Source organism: Microtus oregoni, unplaced genomic scaffold, assembly GCF_018167655.1.
Source record: "Microtus oregoni isolate MIOR12 unplaced genomic scaffold, Mior012 000017F_ref0000208, whole genome shotgun sequence".
NCBI classification, from domain to species: Eukaryota; Metazoa; Chordata; class Mammalia; order Rodentia; family Cricetidae; genus Microtus; species Microtus oregoni.
The window spans coordinates 13,227,670-13,248,145 of record NW_024543076.1 but is presented as its reverse complement, the minus strand read 5'-3'; the positions used below and the strand labels follow the sequence as shown (position 1 = coordinate 13,248,145).

The following is a 20,476-nucleotide window of genomic DNA, read 5'->3' as shown; positions in this document are numbered from 1 at the left end:
CATTAGTAGAACATACTCATTATGTATCTGTCTGGTGGGTAGTTCTCTACCCACTAGGAAGAACATAGCTGAGAGAAAAGAGACAGTGTGTATGTGAGCATTATGCATTAATAAATAGAAATTTTAGTGAATATTACTGGGGCAAAATTATTAGCAAATACTTAAAAATAAAGGGTTATTCAAACTGTATGTTAATATCTTAATGAATTCCTTGATTCAATTATTTTGGAAACTTTGTTAAACATGAATATTTAATGATTAGCTATATAATTTTCTTTTTTTTGCATTTTTTAATTTATTTATTTATTAAGGATTTCTGCCTCCTTCCCACCACCGCCTCCCGTTTCCCTCCCCCTCCCCCGATCAAGTCCCCCTCCCTCATCAGCTCGAAGAGCAATCAGGGTTCCCTGACCTGTGGGAAGCCCAAGGACCGCCCACCTCTATCCAGGTCTAGTAAGGTGAGCATCCAAACTGCCTAGGCTCCCCCAAAGCCAGTACGTGCAATAGGATCAAAACCCCACTGTTATTGTTCTTGAGTTCTAGTCCATGCCTATAATCCCAGCACTTGGGAAGCAGCAAGATTATGAGACCCTATTTCAAGGTCATGAGACCTTGAGTTTATTTTATTTTATTTATTTACCTAGTCATTTGCTATGCTAGGGATCAAACCCAGAATTCAGGTATGGTAGGCAAACACTCTACCACTGAGGCATACCATCAGCCTATAAAGCAAAAAAGGTGTTCAGTTAGGTATCTGCTATCAAAGTTGATAGAGTGAGTCAGACATGGCGGTGTTTGACTTTAATGTCCACATTTGGGAAGCAGAGGAAGATGAGTCTCTGTGATTTTCACTAGCCTGGTTTACATAGTGAGTCAGCGCAGCCAGAGTTTAAAAAACAAAAATTGATAGACTGAGCCAACATCATTCTAAATGGAGAGAAGTTCAAAGCATGAACTAAAATCTGGAATACACGACAAAGATGTCACTCCTTACCTATTCAGTATAATATTATTTTAAGTAGAACAATAAGACAACTGAATTAAATCAAGGGGCTACAGATAGGAAAAGGGGAAGTCAAATATTTTCAGCAAAGTAGCAGTATACAAAACTAACACAGAAAAATCAGTAGCTTTCTTATATATAAATGACAAATATACTGAGAAAGAAATTAGGGAAGCTAATATCTTAGGTACATAATTCTAGCTTAGCAAATGAAAGACTTGTATAAGTTACTGAAGAAAGAAATTTAAAAAAGATAACAGAAGATGAAAAGTGTTCCTATTCATGCATCAGTAGGGTTGATTTAGTAAAAATGGCTACTCTGCCAAAAGCAATCTAGAGATCCCCATCAAGATTCCAGTATAGTTCTTCACCGAAAAACAACAACAGCAACAACAACAACAAAAAAAAAACAACTTCAGTTTGTAGGGAAGCACACATATAACAGCAACAACAAACACGCATACAAAAAATAAAACAAAGCAGAATAGATAAAACAATCTTGAATAATAAAATAACTATTGGAAGTATCACCATTACAGATTTCAAGTTGTATTGCAGATTTATAATAATAAAAACAACATATTGGAATAAAATCAGACAAGTAGATGAATGGAATCAAATTGAAGACCCAGACATAATTCCATACACCTACAGACAACTGATTTTTTTTTTTCCCTCAAAGAAGCCAGAAATATACTCTGGAGAAAATACAGCATCTTCAACAAATGGTGCTGGTCATATGGGATATCTGCATGCAGAAGAATGAAAATAGATCTGTATCTACCATTTGCACAAAACTCAACTTGAAACACATCAACCTAAAACATAAGACCAAGATAATCTCTGTCTGATAGAAGAGAAAGTGGGGGGTAGTCTTGAACTCATTGGCACAGGAACGACATTTTGAACAGGACACTGATAACACAGGCACAAAGAACATCAATAAATGGCCCCTCATGAAGCTGAGAAGCTTCTGTACAATAAAAGACACTATCAAAATGCCAAACTACAGAATCAGGAAGTATCTTTACTAACTACACATCTAATAGAAGAAAAATATGTAAAATATATAAAGAACTACAAAAGCTGACCATTGAAAAGCAAACCAGTTAAAAATGTGGTACAGAACTAAGCAGAACTAAAGTTCTCAAAATATGAAACACAAATGACTGAGAAACACTTAGAGATATGGTCAGTATCCTTAGCCATCAGGAACATGCAAATTCAAACTAGTTGAGTTTCATCTTATTCAGTCATTAAGATCAATAAAACAATGGCAGCTCATGCCGATGAGGATGCTAGGAAAAGGGAACACTTGCTCATTATTGGCAGAAGTGCAAACTGGTATACCCAGTATATAAATCAACATGAAAGTTCATCAAAAAGCTAAAATTTAATCTACTATGAGATCTGGCTATACCATTCTGTACCCAAAGGACTCTACATTTTACTACAGAGATGTTTCATCTGTATTTATAGAAACAACTTAGGTGTCCATTAACAACTAATGAATGCTGTATTGATTTGAATGAAAATGGCCCCTATAGACTCATTGGGAGTGCCATTATTAGTGGTGGCATTGCTGGAGGAAGTATGTCACTGGGGGTGGCTTTGAGGTCTTGGATGCTCAAGCCTGGCCTAATGGGGATGTCTCTTCCTGCTGCCTTAGGATCCAGATGTAGAACTCTCAGTTACTTCTCCAGTACCATGTTTGCCTGCATGCTGCCATTCTGCCATGCTTCCCTCCGTGACAATAATGGTTTAGACTTCTGAAACTGTAAGCCAGCCACAATTAAATGTTTCCCTTTATAAGAGTTACCTTGGTCATGGCATCTGTTCACAGCAATAAAAACACTAAGAGAAAATGATAAAGAAAATGTGGTACATTTACTTAATGGAATATTATTCCATTAATTTGGACCTGGCATAGTGAAACACACGTTTAATCCCAGCAATTTAGAAACAGAGGCAGGTGGATCTTTGTGAGCTTTGGGGCTGGTCTGGTCTGTGTAGTGAATTTCAGGATAGCCAGAGCCCCATAGTGATATCCTGTTTCCCAGAAGGGGAGTAGGATGCCAGTGGCCCTGTCAGAGGAGCAGCAGGTAGCAGTTAAAGTTTGGGAAGCTATTCCACCAGGAAGCCAAATTCCTATGGATGGAACTCAAACAGGCAAGACCCCAGAATGTCTCTTGCTACTGTTGTGTCTTTGCATGTTTGCCTTTGGTATCTGGCATGGTGTGAATGAGTGTGGGGAGCTCTCCCCTGCCCTTCATGCAGTGTGATTGTTTCTTGGAAATATCCTGTTTTACTGGGCATTTTTACCTGTGTATTACTATGAAGATGATTGCCTTGTAAACTTTACCTTTTAACTGAAGCAATGATTTTTATACAACAATAGTATTAGTTAAAATAGAATCTTGATGTTGAGTGTCTTTAATAAATATTGTAAGGGATTATGATAGAGCTTAGTGGGAAAACTACTATGTATAAAAACAAGATAGAGTATTGCCTCCACTCCTAATAAAGCAGGTACTGGAGAAGATAGGGAATAAGAACTAGAAAATATCACACAGCTATTTTCTCTTGAGACTGACTTAGGTTAATGATTAAGAAAAATATTTGAGATCCAGAAAGCTCAGCTAGCTCAAATTCTTTTAATCTTAATGTTAGGAGATGTTTTCACAGATTTCAGTCTGCATCATAGTTAAAACAAAGCTTTAAATATGACTTAAGGTTAGGTTAAGATATTTTTGTTAATGACTTTGAGGTAGAAAATCTTAGAAAAGCACATAGTTGAGAGAAGGACTCGTTAAGGTCAGAGAACAAGAACAAAGCAGCCCAGTTATTAGCTGAGGAGCCTTTCTTGGTAGAATGGGTTGGTGAGCAAAGATAATGATTAATTCCTTGTACCCATTTCTGCTTGCAGTTTCCTGATACAACAAACTGTTGATGAGTGGGTGAGGATTTAAAATAGAGCTGACGGATTCTTTTTCATATATAAAAGTTTAGATTTGTGATCTTCTAAGATATCTTAGAAGATTATCTTTTGAGTTAAGTAGTAAAATAATTGGTCCTTTCTATGTAACCGCAAAATGCAACCTGCCAACAATAACAAAAAAAACTGGCTGAGAAAAATATCTTGCTTGCTTATACTCAGTTACTATATAGCAAGTTGCTTGGGTCCCAGGCCCAGGAGTAGTTGGCCAAAACAAAATGGACTCCATGTTTGTTTGTTTTTTTAATCTTACCGTTTGTTTGTTTTGAAATTTGGTTTTATGTTTTGAGAGAGAGAATGAACCTATTGGTTGGGTAGGGAATACATCAAGTCTGGAAAGAATTGGAGTAGGAGAAAGAACATAATAAAAATATATTGTGTGTAGAAAATTTTAAATAAAATAAATTGATAGACTGTTAATCAAATTTAATATGGCAAATATACTTGAGTATTTTTGGAGGTTCTAGCAGTGAAGCATAGTTATTCATATACCTTTGACCAAAGAACCGTCCTCTAATGGGGAAGGTCATCCTCTCCAACAACATACTCAGCTTCAGGCCGATACACTTGGGGCATTAAGGGAGGATGAGACACCTGCCTAACCAACCAGATCAGCCAAATCAGTCCTGGCAAGCAATGAGGTGACAGATTTCAGAGCCAGATCGCCTTCACATCCTGTACTTTGTGAATGACATATATTACTTTCACCAAAGGTATCTTTAAAAACCAAGTAAGATCAAAAAGGCCTGCCATTGTGTTTATGGTTATTAGATATGCATGTTGTGTTGTAGCCTCATATTAGAAGGATAAGCTTTCCTTGCTTATTTGTTCTACTATTTTCAGCAATGCAACAAATTCATGGTCTGTTTATAATTCTCATAATGCTTGGTACTAAACAGACAGGGAGGCAATGTTTTGCATCATAGAGTTCAACACTCTATTTACTGAGCCATTGCCATTACCTCACTAACCTTACCTGGAAGAGGTGGTGTTGTCTCTACTGGAATCTTTTCATATTTGCTAGTCATTCTCATTGGAAGGTCATTTATTCTAATAATGACTTCTCATTTGGTCTAAAACTCAAACAAAAGCTTTGCAGCTGTGAGATGTAGCCCATTTTAAAATTAACCTATTGTAAATCCTTAATGACTGAGAAATCCTGTAATTTGCTATGATTTTTGGTAGTGCTGCATGAGGAATAGCAAACAGTAAAAATGATACAGGTCGGAATGATATACACTTGGGAAGAAAAAGAAAAGCTCAGCCAATATGTTAATGTCCACTGCCCTTCATCAGTCACGCATCAGTTCATCCCATGCCTACGGACTTTTCAAGTGAAATGTTATCTTTGGAAGTAATTGATTAATACAGTTTATTATGCCAGAAGTAAAACTGTCCATAAGTGTATTCTACCTTGGCTTTTTACAATATCTTAGCTACCTAGAGCTCAGATTCCTGGAAGGAAAAAAGAAGTACAAATTTTTGATGTACAAAGTCCTTGATTTTATTTTATTTACCTACTTATTTTCAGTGCTAGAGATCAAACCCAGGCCTTCAGGCACTCCAGAAAAGTACTTTACCGTTGAACCACACCCTCAGTTCAAGAATTTGAATTATGATAATAAAACACATTAGTTCCATCCTTATGTAAATTATATAAATTCTCTAAGTTTGGTTTTTGGATCTAGAATTTCTCTGGATTTTATACACCCTAAATTAAATATATTAAAGAATCTTGTAGACATAGTATGTTTCTCCACTATCTGTTAAACACTTGTTGAATTACTTAACTCCTTTGTGCGTGTTTTTCTGTACATAAAATGAGACTACTAATAACACCTAGTTCCTAGAGTTCTAAGGATTCAAAAAGTTAATTTGTATAAAGCACTTTGAATAGTACTCAATACCAATGAAGTGACTGCCAGTAATTATTAGTCTTCTTGGTGTGCAGATGAACAACTAATTTACAGATAATGATGTACAGTATAAGTGAAAAGTGTAAGGTGCACTATGATAATTTATGTAAGTCAGAATGGTGTGAGGGGCTGCTTCATTTGGTCCTTTGAAGGGAGAATCAGTTGATAGAGGATATAATTAAATTTGCCTGTATTTTTAAACACTAAAAAGTTTAAATTTCTTTTTTTAAATTCACATTAAAATTTGTTTATAATAAATTTGCTTCTTGGTATACAATTTTGTGGGTTTAGACGTGCATATAGGATACAGTACCACTGAAATCCTAAGGCAGAGCAGTTACCCCTGCCTCCAAAATTCTCATAAGATACTCCCTTGTCCTTGTTCACTTATCTTTTTACCCATTGCCACTGATCTATCCCTTTTAAAAAGATTTATTTATTTACTATATATACAGTGTTCTGCCTGCATGCCAGAAGTGGGCACCAAATTTCATTATAGATGGTTGTGAGCAACCATGTGGTTTCTGGGAATTGAGCTCAGGACCTTGGAGACATGACCCAGTGCTCTTAACCTCTGAGCCATCTCTACAGCTCTGCCACTTACCTATTTCTGTAACTATGTTCTTTTTTTTTTTTTTTTTTTGAAAATTCTCTCTTAAATTTTATTTTTTTAAGTTTCTTTTTTTTATTTTTTTTATTAAATTTATTTATTTATTAAGGATTTCTGCCTCCTCCCCGCCACCGCCTCCCATTTCCCTCCCCCTTTCCCCCATCAAGTCCCTCTCCCTCATCAGCTCGAAGAGCAATCAGGGTTCCCTGACCTGTGGGAAGTCCAAGGACCGCCCACCTCCATCCAGGTTTAGTAAGGTGAGCATCCAAACTGCCTAGGCTCCCCCAAAGCCAGTACGTGCAGTAGGATCAAAAACCCATTGCCATTGTTCTTGAGTTCTCAGTAGTCCTCATTGTCCACTATGTTCAGCAAGTCCGGTTTTATCCCATGCTTTTTCAGACCCAGGCCAGCTGGCCTTGGTGAATTCCCGATAGAACATCCCCATTGTCTCAAGTGTGTGGGGGTCCTGAGTTCCTTGCTCGTGCTCCCTCTCCTTCTGCTCCTGATTTGGACCTTGAGATTTCTGTCCGGTGCTCCAATGTGGGTCTCTGTCTCTGTCTCCTTTCATCGCTTGATGGTTAATCATGTCCTGTGAAATGGTTTACTTAATAGTTTATAGAGTGTTATTGTTTAACTATTACACATTTCATTTGAAATTCATCCATGTTACTGAACTTACCCATAGATCTTATCTATCTATCTATCTATCTATCTATCTATTTATTTTGTATACAATATTCTGCCTGTGTGTATGCCTGCAGGCCAGAAGAGGGCACCCGACCCCATTACAGATGGTTGTGAGCTACCATATGGTTGCTGGGAATTGAACTCAGGACCCTTGGAAGAACAGACAATGCTCTTAACCTCTGTGCCATCTCTCCACCCCTAGATCTTATTTCTTGATAATATTTCATTGTATAACCTTACTGTACTTTATCTGTTCACCAGACGAAGGGGTTGCATGTTATTTTCTGTGTTGTGCTATGCTAAAGTTGTGTTTGTCATATGCTTTGATATATTCTTTTAAGATAGAGTCTTATAACCCAGGCTAATAACTATGATCTCACTCCTGCTCTTCTTCCTCTGCTTATCAAGTGCTAAGATTACAGGCATGTACAGCCATGTCAGGCTTGGTTCCTATTTAAAATGATGATTTTAAAAATCTACTTAAAATATACAATTTTTATGTGGACTTTTACTTTCTCTTTTCTTGGAAAATACTTAAGATTGAAGTTGCTGGTTCTTGCGCTAAGTGTGGGTTGAACAAAACAGCTGCCAAACTATTTTCCAATGTGATTATATCATTTGACATTTTCTACCTCTGATATGTGAGAGCTCATTTAATTTGCTTGTTTGTAGTCCTTCATGTTGTCAGTAGTTTCTAATAGAGCAATACTGTAGAGTTTTGATCGCTAGGCCTCTGTGTTAAACTTTGAGGTTAGTATGACTTCTTCATCATTGTTCTTTTTAAAAATTATTTTGACTATCCTAGTTCCTTTGGCTTTCATATAAAATTAGGTTGTCAGTGTCTATTAATAGAAATTCTAATCATGCAGGTGGTACATGCCTGAAATCTCACCAGTTAGAGACAGGTAGAAAAATCATTACATTCAAGACCATCCTGGGCTCCATATTTAGGAAATAAAAAATTCTGTTAAGGTTTACCTTGTAGTTGTGTTGAATTTGTAGACCATTTTGGGAAGAAGTGATCTAAAAGTATTGGATCTTTCAATCTATGAATATATTCCTGTGTTTATTTACTTCCCTTTATTTCTTTCACTGGCATTTTGTAATTGGCAGTGTGTAGGTGCTACAGTTTTCAAATCTTAGTTTTTTTGCAGGTGGGGGTGGTGGTTTGTTTTTGGGTTTGTTTGTTTGTTTGTTTTTGGATAGGATTTTAACTAGCTCAGGCTCGACTTAATCTTGCAGAAATCTTCTTGCTTCATCGTCCAGAATAACTGGGATTATAGGTGTCTATTACCATGCCCCGCTGAATTTTTAAGATTTATACCTAAGTATTTTGTGATTGTGGTTTCTAGTGTGTATGTGTATGTGTGGTTTCTAATATATATCATACATATATATATAATAAATATCCTTGTGTTCTGTAACCTTGTTAAACTTATAATTGTTAAAAAAAAAACCCTCTTTATATTCCTTCTATGTAAGTGTTGCTTTCTGTAAATCATGACAAATGTATTTTTCTCTTTCCAGCCTGGTAGATATTTTCTCTTAAGTGAGAATTATAATAAGGTTTTTATTTTTCTAAAGTCAGTCTAGCTTTATATAAGAATTGATGGGATAGGAAACAGTTTGTGAGACAGCAGTGTCTTGGACTATGAATTTTAAACCAGGGTAGTAGACAAAACAGATTTTAGGTAGAATCCATAAGCCCTCTAATGGATTGAATAGAAGGAAAAATGAAGAGGAAGAGTCAGGGCACCTGAGTTTCTGCCATGAATTGGGTGAGTAATACTGCCATTTTTTAGACGATGACAAGAAGAAATAGATTTGGAAGAAGATGACAAGTTGAACATGTTAGATTTGAGAAGTCTTTGGAATGTTCAAATAAAGGTATGTAATAGGGGTAGGGCCTGTATTTCTGTGGTAGAATAATTAGCAAGCTTGAGACCCTAGTTTTATCCTTTAAAAGCAAATTATATCAGGTAGGAAACTAGAATATGAAAGCTTATGGAATGGAATTTGTAGACTGTAAGAGTTTGGGAGTGTGTCAAAACTATGTTGAGACTCTGAAGGGCTTATAGGTGACCTCTCTTACACACACATCATACTCTGAGTTGTCTTTATTTTGGTCCTTTAGTACGCTAAGATTATGTAACCTTTTGCCATAGGTCTTTGGATCCATTGCTCACCACTAATTTGAAGCATGTTTTTCTTTTTTCCAGTCTATTCCCATGTATTTTACTCAGTTATTTTTCTATTTCCATGATAAAACATTGTGAGCAAGTCATCTTATAAAACAATATATTTAATTTGGGGCTCATTTTTTTTATAGGGGTAGAGTTTGTCCTCATTAGGGTTTTTATTGCTCTGAAGAGACACTGCAACCACAGCAATTCTTATAAAGGAACACATTTAATTGGGGCAGGTTTACAGGTTCACAGGAGTAGTCAGTCCATTATTGTCATGACAAGAAGCATGGAGGTGTGTAGACAAAGATGGTCCTGGAGAGTAGCTGAAAGTTCTATATCTAGATCCACAGGCCACAGGAAGAGAGAGGCGCACTGGACCTAGCTTGAGCTTTTGAAACCCCAAAGCACACCCCAGGAGACATACTTCTCTAACAGGGCCACACCTCCTAATGCCACTCTCTAAGCATCCAAGAATATGAGCCAATAGAGGCCAATCTTATTCACACCACTACAGAGTCTGTGACCATTGTGCAGTGAGCTGACAACAGGCAGGCATGGTGCTGGAACATTAGCTAAGAGTTCTCAGCTGTGGTGCTACACCCTAGCCCTGGTTTACTTTAGCTATCTGTCAACAGGATTAGCTGGTTGAGGAGCTGAGGCTCATGACCTCTTGGATTTAATAAGCACTGTTCCCCAAGGGTCTGTTCTAGAGCAAGTACTAGGACAGGAAGGAAATGAGTGACTTTTGTGTAATCTAGATGAGGGGTTGGGATCTCATTGTGCAATCGTTTCAGCACCTCAAGCGGTGTTTGCAATTACTTGATTAGTTGCCCTCCCATACACTCTATATAAGTTAATAAGTAGATTTAGAGATTCGGGATATAGAAAAGGATGAAGGAAAATAGTTGAAGACAGAAGTTATTCCACTTTCTCTTTTTACATTCCCACAGACACTGAACTAAGTCTTAAAGAAATGCTTGGCAGCCCCATTTATTCAGCAGATAGATTGAGTTAGCTAAACATTTTGTTCTACACAAACAACATAGCATGCATTGAAATAACATCTCAAGCCTTGGAATCAAATATCAACATGCTTATATATTCTATTCTACATCGATTTATTTTTCATACAGTCCGTGTTTTGTTTTTTTTTAAACAAAATAACTGCCGGGCGGTGGTGGTGCACGCCTTTAATCCCAGCACTTGGGAGGCAGAGGCAGGCGGATCTCTGTGAGTTCGAGGCCAGCCTGGTCTACAAGAGCTAGTTCCAGGACAGGCTCCAAAGCCACAGAGAAACCCTGTCTCAAAAAACAAAACAAACAAACAAAAAACAAACAAACAAAAAAAAAAACAAAAACAAAAAAACAAAAAAACTGTCAACTATTCAGTTTTGCAAAGATCTACTAATACACTGAGAACCCTTGCTTGATAGAAACAATTTGTATTCCTTCTGACGAATAATTTGCATGGTTGCATTATGTCGAGCACATGTCACAGTGTTTCCCTAAAACATTAAGACAATCACAGCTCTTCTACATTACTGCAGCTTCCTTTAAGTGGCTGCAGCTTCCATGTGCTCTCTTGCAAGTTGGTTTAGTTCTTAGTCTTCATTGCTATTTGGAAGCTATGAGGAATTGTCTTCTAGCTAACTGTTACCTATTGTTTTTTATACCTTTGTTTCAAAAGCTAGCCTGATCATTTTTATCTTTACTAATTTTTAAGATTGTAAAGTTAAACATACATAGTGCTGGAATGTTGAAAATTAGTAGATAGAAGAAAAAAGAAACCACTGCTATCACGTTGCATTTGACCTGTTCAGTTATTTTATATGCCAGTTGATTTTATTTTGAATAATAAACATGATTTGAATTTATTGGGAGGTATTAAACTGTAGTTTAATGTGAATTTAATATCCTCAAGTTGTAATATGTCTATAATGACTTTAAGATAAACAAAGTGGGATTTGTAACTTTCCGCTCTTTAATTGCTTAGTCTTCGTGGCTTAAGACCTGGATGAATGGTTTAGAGACCTTATCATTCCTGAGTATACATCTCCTGTTGCTGTGTTGCTGCCCAGCAAATACAGGGATGGTACTGAGAAGCAGTTTATTATAGACGCCCAAGTGACAATAGATATTAGTGGAGGTTATTTTAAAGGTTCTGGTATGCTTCCGAGTGTTTTGTAAAGGCAATCCTATCATGGCTCTACTCTAATGATTCTCAAAGAAAGTCAGCTTTATTCAGATCTCTTGGTATCATGTGGAAAACTTATCATTTCATTTCTGAGTTGTTTTTATTTCCTCTGACTATAAATACTAAAAAATGAATGAAGATCATAAAACCAAAAGGTTTTAATTAATATTCTTTAACTGTTTTTTAAAATCCACTTTACGTCATGCTATAGAGGTATAAATTATTGAATTATTATTATTGAATTATCAAGAAGCAGAGTTTTATCTTTAAAAAAGAAAAGGTGACCATTTTAGTTTAACTTCACTAAAGGTGGTGGAAACCTCCCAATTATAAGTCGGTATTCTCAGTGGTAGTGCTCTTCCCCATGTCCTTGCCCTTTGCTCCCTCTGTGGCCAAAGCAAATGGTGGTGGTCCTTCCTTAGCATAGCTAGACTGTTGAAAAGTAATTTTGTTTTTTGAAAAATCCCTTAGACGGTCCCACAGAGAGTAGAAACAAGCTAAGCAAGATCCAGTCTGAGAATCCTTGTGATCAAACTTGGAGTTCTTGAGCAGCAAAATAATGAAGATGGTGCTTCTTAAACAACATCACTTTTTAAAAAAGATTTTGCGGGGTGATCCATGTGTGTCCCTTTTAGGGTCCTCATGTTGCCTAGCTTCTATGGGGCTGTGGGTTATAATCTGGTTATCATTCGCTTTACATCTAATATCTGCTTATGAGTGGGTACATAATACTCATGTTTTTCTGGGTCTGACTCAGAATGATTTTTTTCTAGTTCCATCCATTTGCCTGGAATTTCAAGATGTCATTGTTTTTTACCGCTGAGTAATACTCCCTTGTGTAAATGTACCACGGTTTCTTTACCTCTTCTTTGGCTGAGAGTTATCTAAATTGTTTCCAGGTTCTATTACAAATAACGCTGCTATGAACATAGATGGGCAAGTGTCCTTGTGGTATGATTGAGCATCCTTTGGGTATATGCCCAAGAGTAATGTAGCTGGGTCTTGGGGTAAAGTGATTCCCAATTCTCTGAGAAACCACCATACTGATTTCCAAAGTGACTGTACAAGTTTGCACTTTCACCAGCAGTGGAGGAGTGTTTCCATATTCTTTCCAGCATAAGCTGTCATCAGTGTTTTTGATCTTAGCCATTCTAACAGGTATAAGATGGCATGGATCACCCTGGGAAGGGGAAATAAATGAGCTTTCCTGAGATAGAGGGGAGAAAATTGGAGGTGGAAACATAAGGGATGGGGTAGTTGAGTTGCAGAAGGTGTTGTAAAACAGTGCAAGAGGTACCTTGGCAGATTGTAGCCCAGGGACTCCATGGAGGGTGAGAGACAGACATGCCATACAGACCTTGCTCATGTGGAGGGGTTTTATTGAGAGAAAGGGAATGGGAAAAGGAGCGAGGGGAGGAGGGAAACCAACCTCTGGGAACGGGTGGCAGAAGGGGCAGGGGAAAGACAGGAACAGCACAATTGCCTATCTCTTTTTGTTGTTGTTGTTTGGTTTGGTTTTTCGAGACTGGGTTTCCCTGTGTAACAGTCCTAGCTGTAGATCAGGCTGGCCTCGAATTCACAGGGATTCACCTGCCTATGCCTCCCGAGTGCTGGGATTAAAGGTGTGCCCCTTAAAGGGGCTTGTAGTGCATGCACACAGACTACATAGTGACATAGCAGCCATAGGACCCTTAGCTGGCCAGGGTTCTGCCTGAGTGCATTCTGCCAGGTGACAGAGGGCAGGCCAGAATAATGCCTGAATTCTAACAGGAGGGGATGGAGAGGGAGAGCGATGAAAGAGATATCTTGATAGAGTTGGCCATTATGGGGTTAGGGAGAGACCTGGTGCCAGAAAAATTCCCAGGAATTCACAAGGATGACCGCAGTTCAGGCTCCTAACAATTGTGGAGAGGATGCCTGAACTGGCCTTCTGTAATCAGATTGTCACCATAGAACCTTTATCTAGTAACTGATGGAAGCAGATACAGAGATCCACAGCTTGGGTCGAGCTCCAGGAGTCCGGTGGAAGAGAGGGAGGAGGGAATATAATAAGGAGGAGCGGGGTCAAGATCATGACAGGGAAACCCACAGAGAGAGCTGACCTAAGCTCGTGGGAGCTCACAGACTCGACCAACAGCTAGGGAGCCTGCATGGGACTGAACTAGGCCCTCTGCATGTAGGCAACAGTTATATAGCTTGGTCTGTTTGAGGGTCCCCTGCAGTGGGATCTGTCCCTGGTGCATGAGCTGGCTCTTTGGAACCCATTTCCTGTGGTGGGATGCCTTGCTCAGTCTTGATGCAGTAGGGAGGAGCTTGGTCCTTGTTGGCTCCCATAGGAGGCCTTATCATTTCTGAAGAGTGAGTAGGAAGCAGCAGGGGGAGGGGAAATGACTGGTATGCAAAAGAAATAAAAAGTCAAAACAAAACGAAACAGCACTGTAGTCTGTACTACTAGCCATCGAGAGGAAAATGGGTAGGTCTTCCTTGCAGAAGCCGGTGAGTGAGTGTATAAGGAAAGAAGGGAGTTGAAAAGTCCCCCAGAACACTTCACTTAGTAATCACTGTAGGCAGGTTTGTGGATGGATGAGTGCTAAAGACAATGACCGAAATTTGAAGAAATGGAGTATATGCATAGCCTCAGAAGATATACCTAAAAAATTTATTAATTATGTTATGAATAAATTCCACATTGGACTGGAGAGATGGCTCAGTAAGAGTACTGGCTGCTCTCCCAGAAAACCTGGGTTTGATTCCTCGTATCCACAGGATCATTCATAACCACCTGTAGCTCCAGTTCCATGAGATGTGACTCCTTTTCTAATCTCTGCTGGCACCAAGCACTCAAGTGGTACACAGAAACAAACATGCTGGCAAAACATCCATACACATGGATTTTAACAATAAGTGAAATAAGCGAACCCCACATATCTTTAATAACCCCTTTCCAGGAAGCAGACGTTCATAAGTGAGACTAAGCACATGACTCACACCAGTCAATAGAGAAGAGAAAGGAACCTGGCGAATAACCACCCTGACTAAGTAGAGTTGCTGTCACCAGTAACACCGTTAGCTAGTGTAGTGTGGGTAGGACCAGAAGGGCGCTCCTTGCCACACCCAGAAGTTCTTTACCAAGGGCAAACGGGGAAAAAGTCCTACTTTGAACATCATTCTTGAAATTTCTAATTGGCATTCTTTAAGTATCCAAGGAACTGGGTGTGATGGCGCAGGCCTATAATCCCAGAGCTTGAGGGAACTCAGGTGGGAGGTTACCATGATAAGAGGCCAGCCTGGGTCACAGAGCATCAGTAAGTAATGAAAAAACTGAGGACTGTCTGAGTAATTGCTACAGATTGGGAGAAACTAGTATGTGGCAATTAAATCCAGGTGGTTTTCTGGATTGAGTCCTGTTATAGATAATGACACACAAGTCCTGATAGTCTTTATGTTATACCAATGTTAATTTTTTTAGAGTTGGTAGCTATACACTGATAAATGGAATATAAATGTTAGCAGAAAGTAGCAGAAGAAAATAGAAAATTCCCCCTACCACATTTGCAACTTTTCTGTCAATCTAAAATCATTCCATGTTAAATGTTAAGAAAGTAGAAACTCCTGATGGCCTTCTTGGTATATGGGTAATTTTGTTTTGTTTTAATGACATCAGAGCAAACAGAAGCCACTTGATACAGCCGGCTGACCTGCAGGCCCCTGTCCTACCACCAGAAATAGAACTATTCCTACCCTCTTTGTGCAAGCTGCCAACACTTAGCATGGCTTTTGAGGTTTTATTGTGTGTTCTCATTCAGATTATTAAATCAGTTTATAATATAGTAATGGGTATAGTGTGATTCTAATTTATAAATATTTTATTCTTTTTACTATTAAGCACTCATTAACTGGAACTAGGATAACAGAGTTGCTGTAGAAGATCAACAGGGGTCCTCTTTTATTCAGTGATAATGTAACTGGCTGAAGATGAATATGGATACTAAAATTGAGTCACTCCTGTACCTCATTCATTTTTTTCAATGAGACCATTAGTGGAAACTTTAGTTTGTGCATGTATGAGAGATACTATTTTTATCAGTTAAATATATTTACCACCCAATCAAATGTTACCTTGAAGCCTGACTCTAGTGGGAATATAATGTATATAGAACCATTTCTTGTTGAATATGGACATAAATTAAAGTTAGTATTAACAGGTACATGCATTTTCTAGAAAGATTTTCCTGGATTCCTAATACTTGGCCAAGCAGCTGCAGTAGATAATTAATAATGCTACTCAATTGATGTGGTCAGACCAAACTACACTTAATTTAAAACAAGTCTGAAACTGAGAACACAAGAGTGATACTCTATGATACTTAACCCCCAGTTGCTAGCCAGTGAAAGAACCAATTGCATTCGTTGACTAGCAAGCTAGATAACATTCTTCTAAAATGCCAAAGATATAATTTTGTTGACAGCTGCTTTCAGAGTACCTTTTCATGTCAGCACGATTCTTTTCGTGAGTTTACTTATAAAGTTACTGAAAGAAAATAAGCAATGTTTCTTGTTAAAAGAAGTAAAAGATGATAATACAACTAAGGGGAGAAAGCTATTCAGTCGTTATATGATCAGAAGATAATGTTATCAGGGTATCCATAGAACTTACAGCAACCTTCAGATGCTGTGCAACCTTATCAAAACCCTAACTATCTCTTGCAGAAGGGGAAAAGTTGTGCTAGAATTCATATGAACTCTCAGGGATTCTACATAGCAAGGTTGGAGTCCTAGCTTCCACCTACCGCAAAGCTACAGTGGTTTAAATGACACACTTCATCACTGACAAAGACAGGTAGATCACAGGATCTAACAAAATAGCCCCACCTCCAAAAGACAGATGTGCTAGCACACACCTGTGATCTCATAGTACTTGGGAGATTGAGACAGGAAATTCATGAATTTGAGGACATGCTGAGCTATATAGGAAACCTCTCTCTCAAACAATAGCAAAAGCAACTAGAGTGGTCAGTGGAATAGGAAGTCCAGAAATAAGTCCTCAACCTACAGACAAATGATATTGCACAAGGTAACATGATTACACAGCAAGAAAAGCTGATTTCCTCAATAAAAACTTCTAAGAAAACTGAACCTGCAAAAGAAAGAGGATAGACCTTGCCCCTCTACCGTGTAAAAAATTAATTCCAAACTCGATTAAAAACTGAAGCATAAAACCTTAAACAATTGAGTATCAAAGGATTAAAAAACAAAACAAACAAAAATAGGAACACTTTGGGAAAAAAATCTGGCAGTAACTTATTGGATGACACTAGAATCACAATCAACAGAATGGAAAATGAATAAGGACATCAAACTTAAAAACTCCGCTTCTTGTCATCAGAGCAGAAAGGTGTCCTATAGGATGGAAGAAAAGAATTATATTATCTGATGAGAGTTAATGAAAATTCAACAACACCAAATCCTTGATTAGAAATATAGGCACCCAAACTCAAAAATAAATAAAAAAAGAGTCCAAAATAACTAAAATATTTTGTCGTTCAAATATTAATATCTATTAAATTTTTCTTCTTCCAATTGTTCTGTAATATATATCCCCTGTTAAAATAATAAATTGCTCAAACTAAATATATATGAATTCATATTCAAGTAAGTAGAAAAAGCATGACAAGTTTTCTTTTTTGTGGAATCCAGTGGGCGGGGCATCAAAATAAAAGGAAATTGGTTAAGATCTCTTCTTACCCTGTAGTTCACTGGGGGAACAAGGGAAGGGAAATGGGAGAAGTAATTATGGTCAAACATGTCATCTGCACAGATGCAAACCTCCAACTGAATTATGTTAATTTTTATAGTTAACATATGCTAATGAATTTTTTTTAAAAAAAAAAGTAAACGTATCTGAACAAAGGCTTCTGATTCCAGCACTTGGCTAAGACAGATCACAAGTTTGAGGCCAGGATGGCTACAAAGTGGGACCCTCTTTCATACACCTACCTCTCTCCCCAAATGGCAAAGGAGTTAAATAGATAGTTTTCCAGAAAAGGTATACATCCAGTAAGCACATGCAACCAAGAACCATAGTGTCATAACATCTGGCGCCTGTCAGGATGGCCAGCATCAAAGGATGCACTGTCAGTAATGTGATATGGTTTAGCCATTTTGGATAATAGCATAAAAGTTACTTGGAAAATTAAAAACTTGAATTACTATATGATCCAGCAGTCTCACTTCTGGGTACATACCCAAGAGAATTTAAAGCAGGTTCTCCAAGTGATAACCATACCCTTATTTTCTCACAGCGCTAGCTGCCGTAGCAAAGAGGTAGAAAAATGTCCGTCAGCAGATGAATGGCTGAAGAAATTTAATGCATGTCTATAATGGTATATTATGTAACCTAAAAAGGAACTCCATCCCATGCTACAATGTGAATGAACCCCAAGGATGCTGTGCTAAAGCAAAATAAACTGCTTTAGAAACATGATTACTATGCAGCCCTACTCATTTGAAATGTATAAAGTAGAAAGGGTAGAAAATCACAAGCAGAAAACAGGAAGGTCTAGGTATGTAGGAGGTGCACAAGCTGGAAAAGTTGGCTATACAGCAGTGAATGTGTCTAGTACGCTAAACTATGCCCTTAAAATGCTTAGACAGGATGTTGGCTTTCTTAAAACTTTCTATTTAGTTATACTTTTACTGATTTTCTTTTTTGTATCAGGCACTTTCTTCCCATGACCTAGTATATTAGAAAATTCTTTGCTTTTAGAGATTAGAAAATGTAGACTTTGAAAGACTTCGAAATTCAGTTCTGTTAAACCTTACATGGCATAACCCGGAAGTGGTTGCCTAGATTGAATGAGTTGCCCAGTGCCTGCATATGAGTAATGAGTCAAAAGTACAAGGAGATGGACTCCTGCTAACTCAGGGAAGGGAGACTAGAGTGTGGATTATCTGAGGGCACACCGAGCCAGACGGCTGGACATCCTGAGCCTGTTGAAAATGCAAATGATCCAGCGAAAGCAACTCGTCTAGAAGGAAGGAAAGCAGTTTGAAAGTTTTTATCACGACACACCCTAATCTGTGAACTGAAAGCAGCTTTTAAAAATTTGCATCCCTTCATCTTCCTAGGTGGTAGTGAATATGTGGGCAGAAAATGAGAGCATTTCAAATAATGTTAATGAAGTTTAGTGATTACAATCTACCATATTGTGAGGGAGAGTTGTTAGTTCTGAAGGATGAAGACGGAATTCAAATATTACCATGACTGGCATTTGATTGGAAAAGTGCAAAGATAAGCTTAGGTTCCTTTTATGAAAACCATTCTCCCAGCCTGATGGAATATCTTTTAAAACTTACCATAGTTACCATGGAGACTTGGTGGCTTTGATAGAGTATGTTGTAATCCATATTCAATCATGTGAAGTAAAGAAGCCAAGAAACACACCAGCTAAAGTCAAATCCATACGCTCTGGGAAGATGAAAAGGGAAAATAGCCTAACGAGTAGGTTTAGGTTAATTATCACTGCCTGAAAATTAAAATTTAGGAAGCACATTGCCTGAAGTTGATGCTAGTGTTTATTTTTTATGTGTAGTCCTTTTACCTATAATAAAGAGATTTTCTTGGGCTTTGGCATAGGAATTTAAATGATAAGATCATTCTGAAAGTTGATGAACCTTAAGCGGTATACTCAGTTTCTGAAAGCCAGAGAAACACAGACAGGATTGCAGGCGTTGTCCCCATGGTAACATATTTGCATTTGGCCCAGAAGTGGCAGCTTTTTTGCTTAGCTTCTTTTAATTGCTATATATTGACAGCCATTTTCACAATTCTGAAGTGTCAGATATATGAGCATGTGTACTGGGAGTGTGCACCGTATCTTCAGGCTTGATTAGACACTTCAGATGACAAAGAGCTCTTCTTGAAGAGCTACTGAGATGTTTTTGGCATTTCCTAATGTGTCTGTCACATAGTGGAAGCAAAAAGCCTTTCAAATGATTTAAATATTTTCATCAATTCTTTCTTAAAACAGGTGACAAAAGAACTAAAACAGTACGACAACAAAATTATAGAATGCAAATTTGAGAATAACAGCTGGGTCTTTATGAGACAGAGAATAGACAAAAGTTTCCCAAATGCCTACAACACAGCCATGGGTAAGTATGAACAGTAGCCATTACATTAAATTACAGAGTATTATGGCGTCAGAACCCACATGTATGGTTGGTGCTGTCCTGCTTGATGAGGTAAACAGTCAGGCAGAACCTTGCTAACCTCTAGTCAGCTGGAAGTTGTCCTCCTTGAGCTGGGGAGCTGCCTGTGTGCCTGTGAGGGCAAAAGAGGGCAGGGAGGTGGGTACACACTAGTTGAACTTAATGAATGACAACAACAGTGGAAACCACGATAATTTCTGATCTATTCAAAACTATTAAAACCATTATTTGCCAGATGGTAAGAAACAAAATTAGCAAGGGAAAATGTAATTTCCCAGTTCCTAAAATAACTTTACAAACAATGGAGAGAAAGTAAATGAGAACCATTTTAAAACATACAAACTGCCCTGCTGTCTTTCAGAATGTTCTTTGGATATAATCTGAATGCCTTAGAGATTTAGAAAAGTTTATTGTTTTCATGAGGAACACCACAAATCTACAAATTCATCTGAGTTTATAAAGTGTTCTAATAGTAGACATAATGGAAAAGGTCGATAAAAGGGACAATGGAAGATTGAAGGTTAATAGAGTTTGTCTAGTGTCCATTGCTGATGGTGATGATGATCACAAGAAGCAGAGGAGAGAGGGAGAGAGAGAGCGCCAGTGCAGGCTTTTCACCTTAAAAGATACACTTTCACATTCAGGGCCTTTTATTCATTTTTTTTATTTTTTTTT

The 20,476-nt window shown here is 37.9% G+C and overlaps 1 protein-coding gene across 3 annotated transcripts in view; it reads left to right on the top strand.

Moving 5' to 3' along the window:
• Rngtt (RNA guanylyltransferase and 5'-phosphatase) overlaps positions 1-20,476 on the top strand; it is a 188,522-nt gene that overhangs the window by 164,468 nt on the left and 3,578 nt on the right. For all 3 annotated transcript variants that reach the window (XM_041667676.1, XM_041667677.1, XM_041667678.1), the window contains exon 15: positions 19,621-19,744. In XM_041667676.1, the coding sequence (XP_041523610.1) occupies positions 19,621-19,744 (124 nt within the window). The remainder of the gene's footprint in view (positions 1-19,620; positions 19,745-20,476) is intronic.